This window comes from Colius striatus, chromosome Z (genome assembly GCF_028858725.1).
Source record: "Colius striatus isolate bColStr4 chromosome Z, bColStr4.1.hap1, whole genome shotgun sequence".
Taxonomy (NCBI): Eukaryota; Metazoa; Chordata; class Aves; order Coliiformes; family Coliidae; genus Colius; species Colius striatus.
The window spans coordinates 4,813,814-4,823,334 of NC_084790.1; the positions used below are offsets into that span (position 1 = coordinate 4,813,814).

General features: G+C 42.9%; 1 protein-coding gene across 1 annotated transcript in view; it reads left to right on the plus strand.

Moving 5' to 3' along the window:
• Nucleotides 1-8,392, plus strand: part of LOC104557894 (puromycin-sensitive aminopeptidase) — a 41,425-nt gene extending 33,033 nt beyond the window's left edge. Inside the window, exons 16-23 of the mRNA XM_062018169.1 lie at nucleotides 1,369-1,503; nucleotides 2,904-3,123; nucleotides 3,771-3,913; nucleotides 4,695-4,751; nucleotides 5,225-5,332; nucleotides 5,591-5,746; nucleotides 5,841-5,888; nucleotides 7,483-8,392. Coding sequence (XP_061874153.1) covers nucleotides 1,369-1,503; nucleotides 2,904-3,123; nucleotides 3,771-3,913; nucleotides 4,695-4,751; nucleotides 5,225-5,332; nucleotides 5,591-5,746; nucleotides 5,841-5,888; nucleotides 7,483-7,635 — 1,020 coding nt within the window. The 3' untranslated portion in view covers nucleotides 7,636-8,392. The remainder of the gene's footprint in view (nucleotides 1-1,368; nucleotides 1,504-2,903; nucleotides 3,124-3,770; nucleotides 3,914-4,694; nucleotides 4,752-5,224; nucleotides 5,333-5,590; nucleotides 5,747-5,840; nucleotides 5,889-7,482) is intronic.
• Nucleotides 8,393-9,521: the final 1,129 nt, after the last annotated feature.

Genomic DNA, 9,521 nt, shown 5'->3' on the forward strand with positions numbered 1-9,521 from the left:
CTCTGTAATTCTTGCTTAATATAGTCCTTTGCCTTCCAGATGTAGTCTAACTGATGTAAGCTTGAACCTTTTAGGAGCCTGAGCCTTGAAAAACAATGTCCAATTAAAGGCAGCTTTTCAATTGAAATGTGGGGGCTTTTTGCAGTATCCTGTGGCAACCACAGTTTAGTTAAAGTCCATTCTGACCAAAAATAGTCCTGTTTAGCTTTCATTAATGTGAAGGTTTTCTACTGGATATTGCCAGGCAAGTACAAATTTGTAAGTGAAAAATATTCACTGTTGGATCTGCTGTGGACACCAGTCAAACTGAGTTGAAGAAATGAAAGCCAGCAACTGTGTGGCACTGGTGTTGTATGAGCTACTGAGGCTGAAGAGTAATTGTTTCTAAGCTAACTTTGTGAAATAACAATAAGAGTTAATATCAGAATGTGAATCAAATCTTTAACTACCTTGGGCATTCCAGCTGTCAGGCCTGCAAATGCTGTTGAATCACCATATCTATCTTGGTCCTTTCTGCTAATAGAGAGGGCAGGAAGTGAACAATTCTGAAAATGCCCTGTGTAAGTGAGGATAAAGTTTGATTTTTTTCTGCCAAAGAAGGCCACAGTCCAGCTCAGTCCAAGGTGAATTTGTAGGACTGCTGGCTGCAAAGGCTGGTGGTCTGTGAGGTTTTTAGTTAGTGCCACAGTCCTGATGACTGGCAGTTGGACTGACCAAAGTCATAATAGCAGCCAAGGGGATGACTTCCTCATGAGCTCAGCAGTGGTTCTGGTTTATATCAGGTGCTGTTATTCAACCAACAACAATATGTGACCACCTACACTAAAATGCTAGTAGCTAGCAGCGTGCAGCTAGTGTAGTTCATCAAGTCTACTGACCATGACTAGCTTTTGTGCTGGGTGGATGTGCTCACTCTCCTTTCTTAAGAGAAAATGGTTCTATCACAGTGGAGGGGAGCAGGCTGCGAAAGAGCAGTTACAAAAGTTAAAGACTCTAGCATCTGCAGTGTCCTGCCTTTTATCTTGGTGCATGACTAGTCTTAGTTCAGTTAAGATTTACCCCTAGCAGAGAAATCCCTTTTTTCTCCTTGCTGTTGGCTTTAACTCTACTCTCTGTTTCCTTATGCCGTCTCTCTCTTGTCTTCTATACCTCTTAGTGAGTGTTTCCTCTTTGGGATTTTTAGTCTTTCTGCCTTACTTTGGATTTCTTTTTCCTTTGTGTTTAACTGGTAGTGACTGACTTCCCTGAGCTGCAGTGCTTCAAGAAACTTCTAGTAGAGTCTTCCCTTCCCTCAGAAAAAAAAAAAAAAAAAGACATTATCCTATTTGTTCCTTTCTTGTAATTTTTGACTCTTCTGGTACTTTTCAGTTAAATCTTGGAACAGTAGGGTTTTACCGTACTCAGTATAGCCCTGACATGCTGGAGAGTTTAATACCAGCGATCAAAGACCTCTCCCTACCCCCTGTGGACAGGCTTGGCCTGCAGAACGATCTCTTCTCTCTGGTAAGCAGCCCTTTGCTATTCTGTCCAATAACAAGAGCTATTGCAGAAATAAGTGTTGGAAAAGTCAGCCTCAGTTTCTGGAGGCAAAGTGCCTTTGGGATTACTGCATACATCTAGCTGTTAATTAGCTTGACAAGTTCTGACTTGTAAGGCTGAAACCCTATGGAAGCACTCTGTAACTCCTGTCACACTGTTCTCTGTAGGGGTGTATTATAGTAGAGGGGTTTTTACAAAGTTCTTTTGTCAACTTGCTTTCTTTTAACTCATCAAAATAGGATATCTTAATGACTTTATCAAATACTGTCAGCACCATATGCTTTATTGAGCTTGTTAAAACTGCCCTCCACTGGAGGAGATGGCTGTTGGGGGGAGTAAGAACTGTTTAAAAGCAAGGGATTACCCCCAAAGCAGATGTTGCTGACTCTGAACAGTTAGTCACTGTACTCTCAGATAGCCTTTTCTTATTCTCACTAGTCAGCAAGTACACAGAAGCTTTTAAAAATGTGGGTTTGATACCCTGCCTCTCTAGCTTCAAAGCTTGCAACTCTTGTCATGGCTTAGTTGAAGGGGTTTGAAACTGTAGCCTGAGTCATTCCCCAAATATTACAGGACTGCTGGGACAAAAAAAAAAAAGAGCAAATACACATAGGAACATTGTGTTAGACTCTTGTTTTGGCTGCAGTTTTAATAATGTTTTTATCATAGGTGAATATAGCTTAGATAAAATCAAAATTGATCTTCGCCTCTCTTCTGGTACCACAAATTATCTGTCTGGCTCCAGATTAAGAAACCTGTGAGCAATCTGGTTGGAGATACCTGCTGTAGGTATTAGCAACTGCAGTAAGCATAGAAGTGTTTTCATGACACTGCGAAGCAGCTGATATTAAATTTTCCTGGCACCGGAGGAAAGGCAGTGCTGCTTGTAATAATTCATGGGAAGCAGGAGGCAAAAACAGCTTCTGCAGCTTTACATTCTCAATTTAACGAAAAGTGAAAATTAAATCGCTAAATCTTTACAGTTTTCAGTTAAAATAAGATTTTGGTGGGTGTAGTATCTGGCTGAGAATAACTCGGGGGGGTTGCTTTTCCTTGCCAGCATTGCTTCGATTTTGTTAAGTCACTTAATCCCTTTGTCTGTTTCTTGCTTGCAAAATGTGCTTATAATTATATAGCTGCCTCCTTGTAAAGTGCTTACCTGTGCATAAAGTGTTCTGTGTGGATAGCTAAGGTGCTTTGACCAGTGTTAACTCACCTTGGCAGAACCTCACAACAGAGAAAATACAGGTTATATGCAGGCTGTGCAAACTGAACCAGGGAAGGCTGTAAAATAATGTGATGAGCTATTAAACATCTTAATTCTGTTTGGAAGCAAGATTAATCTATGTCTTTTCCTCTCCCAGGCCCGAGCTGGAATCATTAGCACTGTAGAGGTTCTAAAAGTCATGGAAGCTTTTGTGAATGAGCCCAATTATACTGTGTGGAGCGACCTCAGCTGTAACTTGGGGATTCTCTCAACTCTCTTGTCCCACACAGACTTCTATGAGGAGATCCAGGTGTTCGTGAAAGACGTCTTTTCACCAATAGGGGAGAGACTGGGCTGGGACCCCAAACCTGGAGAGGGTAGGAGATTTATGCTGTGACATCCAGTAGTGCTGGTGGAAAACCCTTGTGTACAGAAACCATCGGTATTTTGGGGAAAGGGGAGAGAAAGGAGGAAGAGGAGTAAAAAGTTGGCTTTCAGGGTTATTTTTATACTTAAAACCAGACAAACACAAACTCCAACCCTCTGTTTTCAGGCACAAGTTAAAATGGTGAAACTTTTCCCTACCTGGTCACTGACTGAGAAAAAGTCCCTGCTTTAGCTTTACATCTATTGGGGTGCTTGAAACTTGTTACACTACAAGGATGGAAAGCTGTATACATGCATGTTTACTTGTCCTTGTCAGTCCTGTTGCAGACACAAATGGTTAATATTACTGACTTAGCTCAAGTTACAGGCTTAGCTTATTGTATTTGAGCTGGAATCATCTTCTCCTGACCTTCTTGCCATAAAATAAATCAATGTATTCTCCAATTGCCACCAAGAAGAGTGAGAAAAGGCTCTTTAGATATCTTAGATACTCTTATTTAGATACTCTTTAGATAACCTCAGGCACGTGGAAGGATTATTATACACCTCTGCCCTGCTCATTCTAGGTGGAAGAATACTTAATTGCTGAATTGTGTCTCCAAATATTATTCTTTTCCCCCCCCTACTCACTTATTAGGTCATCTAGATGCCCTTCTCAGAGGTCTGGTCTTGGGAAAACTAGGAAAAGCTGGGCACAAGGCAACATTAGAAGAAGCCCGACGCCGATTTAAAGACCACGTGGAAGGAAAACATGTGCTGTCAGCTGACCTGAGGAGTCCTGTAAGTTACTGTAAATTTTAGCTGCCAAAAAACTATCCTCACTCACTTAGCACTGTGTGCACTCAACTCTTGCATTTCCAAGAATAAGGAAGCTTGAGGAAACCAGGGTCAAGGTATGAGATCAACTGTTTTTGGCAGAGGTGGTGGGAGCTTGGATAAGAAGAAAAAGATACTGGGAAGCATGGTAGAGACATCCCTGTGTTTCTTGACCTCAAGTAGGGCTCACTGTCCTGGCCAATACTTAGTCATAACTGTCACCCACATGAACTGCCACAGAGGAACTTGAGTCTCGAAGCTGTGTTGTGTTTTGGGGCTGGAAGGCTATTCAAGAGCAGTTCTGAACCCAGAGCTGGCTACTTCTCATTTTTATTCATCTGTGACCACCTGACAACCTCCAGGATTAAAAGACTGTGGTAAACTGTAGGAACATGGAAGGGCTCTGCAAGTGTCAGCCTGGCTGTGCAGAGCAGAGTCTTAACTACAGGGGACAGGGATGGAGCGTATGTGAAGAACTTACTAGCTAGGTGTTGTGTTGTATAAAGGTTTCTTGTTCTGGTGTTTTGCTGTGATTGAAATTACCAAAGTTATACTGAAAATGAGGAAGACTCAAAGGAGTTGATGCATCTTTAAAATCCAGTCTTAAAATGTGGAAGGGATGAGTGCTGGTATCTTCCAGATCTGTTCACCTGTCTGAAATCTAACCCAAATACATAGAAATTGGTTGTTGCGTTTCTAAAAGTGTGGTTTTTGAAGTACGTTCCTTGTTTATGCTCTGCCTTAGGTATATGTAACAATTTTGAAGCATGGAGATAGTACTACTTTAGACACTATGCTGAAGGTGAGTGCACACTCTGTTGTTAACACCACCAGCTTATGCAATGAAAAGCCAAACGTTCCACCCTCCAGGTTCCTCTGGGACACGGTCTGTCTGCACATGGGCTCAGTCTGCTGCTTTACAGGTGATGTGGGCACCAGGGCTCTTCAGAGTGCTCCTTGGTCCATGCACAGTGTGGAATTGCCACCTAGTGGATTGTTGCACCTCCCATGTTAGGATTATTTTAATTGGCACTGTCCTGCTTGACCTTATCTAAACAGTGGCGAAGACAGTTTATTAGAATAGTGCTTTCTGCTGATGTACGTGTAATGAGGTCCATAATGTGGATAGCTTCAGAATGATTCATGAACAAGTTCAATTTGTCACTTAATAGGCTTGATCACTTAGCAGCTCTAGCATGGAGCAGGCTTAATAGTGCTAGGTAAGGAGCTGCCATTTAATACCATGTGCTAATGTTATTCACTTTGGCTTTGAAGCTTCACAAGCAAGCAGACATGCAGGAGGAGAAGAACCGAATTGAACGAGTTCTTGGAGCCATCTCTCAACCAGAACTGATTCAAAAAGTTCTCACCTTTGCACTTTCAGTAAGTTGTCAGAAAATTGCTGCTTCCTTACCTCGTGAGGATGACAAGTGTGTTCAGAGCACTTGGAGACACAGCACTCTGTGCGTAATGCACTAGAACAGGAGGAATAGTCTAAATGGTTAAGTCTTTGAATTGTTTCTTAATGTTTGGGGGAGAGAAACACACTGTTATTGACAGATTCATCATAGAAATGCATAAAGCCACCATGCTGTACTTGTTGAAACAGTCTTAAATGCTTGTCTACGTTTTCACCCCCAGGAAGAGGTACGCCCCCAGGACACGGTATCTGTTATTGGTGGAGTAGCTGGAGGCAGTAAGCAGGGGAGGAAGGCAGCTTGGAAATTCGTAAGAGACAATTGGGAGGAACTGTATAATCGATACCAAGGTGGATTCTTAATATCCAGGCTAGTAAAGGTATGTGCAGCTGTGAGAAGTCCTGTTGACAAAGTGAACTGTGATATTTGAAATGCTAAGTGCTTAAACTTTGTGCAATCCTTTATTCCTTCAGCTAACAGTGGATGGATTTGCGAATGATAAAATGGCTGCAGAAGTTAAGGTAAGAAACTTTAAAGAAGTGGTTAATTTCATCTGTGACAGACTGTTATCTGAGGCTGTAAGTGCCTGATGAGAGAACCATGAGTTTCTATGCAGGTTTTGTCTTTGTCTTTTGAGCAACAGTCAAAACAGTCAGAGGCAGAGCCACAGTTCAAACTTTAAAGATAATTGTAGCAACACTGATAGTAGTTATAATTTCCAGAGCAAACTGAGGCTTACACCACCGCTGTGTTCCTCCCTAGACAGATATGGCACATTTGGGGCTGACTGTGCTGGCAGCCAGGAACTCCTGGTGGAATTAACATGCCAGAAGCTGGCTAAATTCCACACATGTCTAAGTTTTATGTGGCCCTTTGTGCCAAGTGCTAAGAGCAGGGCTTTGACACAAGGCAGAGAGTCTGTCTTGAAGTTGGTGGCCCAAGGTGATGTGATTTCATTACTGGACTGCAGCATACCCTCTGACTTGGGAGGGTAGGTGCTGGTCTTTGCAGAGTTTAGAGAAAGTGTGTAGGGTTTTTTTTACTCTTTGCCCATGCTTTTACAAGGACTATTTTTGGGAAGAAAACACTTTAAAATGTGGCCCTTAATTATCATTTCCCTGTTCAGAAAGTGATAAACTGAGCCATAAGAGCCCTCTCTATCCTTTTTAATCATCTAGTGATCTCTTCTTAGAAAAGACTTCGAAGCATAAGTGACTTTTATGGAGAAATCTTGCTCTATGGTTATTTTTTTTTCTTAAAGAACACTTTACAAAACATTTACCAGAACAATCATCCATGACTAAGTGATAACTGCTTTCCAAGAGAACTTGGAAGCTATAGGCACTATACCTAGCTTTTAGCTGGAGTACTTTGCCACCTTGTAGTGTAGGTTAGTGTGAAGTCATCTGGCAAATGCTGGGGAAACCCTGCTTGTGTGAATATGGGGGATGACTCCTGGCTCTGCCAGCTTCCTCTGCCCTTTAACCAATTGTAAAGTGCAAAGTCACAGCAGCCTTGTGGTTTACAAGGGAATCAATATTGTTGATTCTGGAGGAAGAAATGTGAGATTCTTCAGCAAAACTCTCGAGTGCTGCTGGTGCTTGGAGGTCATTATGCAGCTTGGAAAGAGGCCGAGGCAGAATGCTAAGAAACCTGATACCTAGACAAATGCTTTTGCAAAATGGCCTTGAGCTTCCGTTAGTGTCTTCTTCCTTGTATCCAGAAATACACACTGGATTTGCTGCTCGTTTATTCCTCCCAGATGGGGACTGAATTCATCCCTTCAAGTGGCCACTTGCTGTCCCTGGCAGCGAGGACAAGACAGGACAGGAGGCGGTGTTTGGGCTAATGTGTAGGAATGCCGCTTTGAGGAAGGGAGGCATTTTGCTGTTCCTGCTCTGTACTTGGGATTACACTCCTTGCAGGCTCAGCAGGCACCCTGCAGATGTCAGAGTCGGTGATGAGCAGATAGCACAAACTGCAGGCAGGCAAAGCACACCATTTAATTCACACAAGCATTTCTCTGTAACCTACCGAATCGGGCGACTTCAAAACACAGACTTGTCCCTGCCTGTTTCATCCACCCTGACGGATGGTTGTGTGCTCTTTACACAGGCCTTCTTTGAGAGTCACCCAGCTCCATCGGCAGAACGCACTGTCCAGCAGTGCTGTGAAAACATTCTGCTGAATGCAGCTTGGCTCAAGCGGGACGCAGACAACATCCACCACTATTTCCTGCAGCGCAAGGCCCCACCAGCCATGGTGTGAAACCCGTGCATGCCACTGCTGCGGTCCTGCTGCCGCCTCATGGGGAGAGGGAGGAGCTGCCCAACAGCTGATTCATATGCCAAGAATTTGGAGTCTTTTTCTCAAACCAATGGGGATTGGACAATGAATGTAGTTAACTGGTTCCTGCTCACACTCCAGATTGAAATCCTATTAAGAAATTATCAGCAATTCAGCAAAAAAAAAAAAAAAAAAGAAACCATAAGAGAGAAAAATCTGTAAATATGATAGTAATAAAATAGAGCATAACAAAACTGTGAAACTTCCTCAAGCCTTGTCAGTGGTTAAAATATTTAACACCCCTTTCCTGACACTCTTATCAACAGATGCTCTGGTTTTTACACCCTCCCCCAGCCTTCCCCTCAAAATAAAAAAGGAAGCCAGTGGTTTCTAGGTCAGTGGAATTTTGTGGAGAGTCTGGGGCAGGAATGGGTTAATGCCTCTGAGCATTGTGTGGAACAGGTCACTCGGAAGAAAGGCAGGTAGCTGGTATAACGTAAGAGTCTGTGCAGCATTCTAAGTGCAAGGTTTTGGGGAGATCTTCCTGCAACCCCCCCACCCCCAATCCAAGGATAGTTGGTTCCCTCCCTCTTGTGTTACCTCTCAGCAAAAAGAAAAATGTTTTGTTGCTCTTTGGTTTTTCTCCTTGGTTCCACCTGCTGATGTCCTTCTTAGAGATAACGGAAATGTAAGGAAACATCTTTCATAGCCACATTAAACAAGAGAGAGATTCATGCAATTTGGGTTTTGGTTGTTTTTTTTTTCTTTCCTTCTTTTTTTTTTTCCTTGTTTTGGTCCTTACTAAATTGCACCCTCGAAATGCATGCAAGTGAGGAGATAACTGCTGCGTGTGACCAGTTCTCCTGGCTGCTCTTAGGGCAGGTCTCTTCTCTTCAAGGCACCGTTGTCTAACAGATCCAGCTCGTTCAATCTCCTCATGGCCGTAGCAACACTAGCTTTTTCGTTCCTTTCTGTGATGTTGATGGTAATTTGATTCAGAAGCCTTAAATTAGTGATGACTGGCGTGATGATGAAGTCCTAAGCTGTGTGCCATCATTTACTTCACAAAGCAGTGTGGTCTACTAACCAGGCACAACACCCTCTAATACCAAGGTTAGCGTTCCATATTACTTTTCTTTTTAACAGGAATTCGGTATTTGGTGTGGCTTAACTGTATTTCAGAAGGTCATCAGACTAACTGTCAGACTGCTTCCCTGAAACATTTTTGTGCTATTGTTTTAAAAAAAGATAAAATTAAAACAGTTGGCGTTAATAAAAATGTCAATGTGAAATTCATGTCCTCATCTTGTGTTCTGTTTGAAGCCTGAAAGAGTGTTGCTGCTTGTACCCTGAGGAAACAGTGGAAGTGACATCTGGATGGCATCTGCCACAAGCCCCAAGGAAACGCCTTGTTCTCAGCCTTCTCCTCTCCTGCTATCAGTGCTCGGTCTTAGGGCAGCTGAAGGAGCACTTGCCATACCCATCCTTAAGTAGATGTTGTGTAATCTGAGTGAAGACTGTGGTCAAGCACTACAGCTGGGACAGAATTTGGAAGGTAAAGGAAAGGGAAAAGAATTGTGAATGAGCACAGAGGGGCTTGGCAAGAGGGAATAGTATCCTGCTAATGCCAAACACTATGAGCTGGAAGACACAGCAGAAGTGGCAAGCTGGTCCTTGGTGGAGGTGCAGTGCTTCCTGAAGAGTGTGTGTGGGTTGGTATCCCAAGGGCTGCTCTGGCTTACATGGTCAGAAAGGAGACTGGAACAGGAATTCTCTTTGTCCTGAGTCATATCTGTTAACTTGCCTGATGGTTTTTCCTGCTGTCAGCACTGCAGAGCCAATGTAATTTCAGAAGAGTAAGCTGGTTT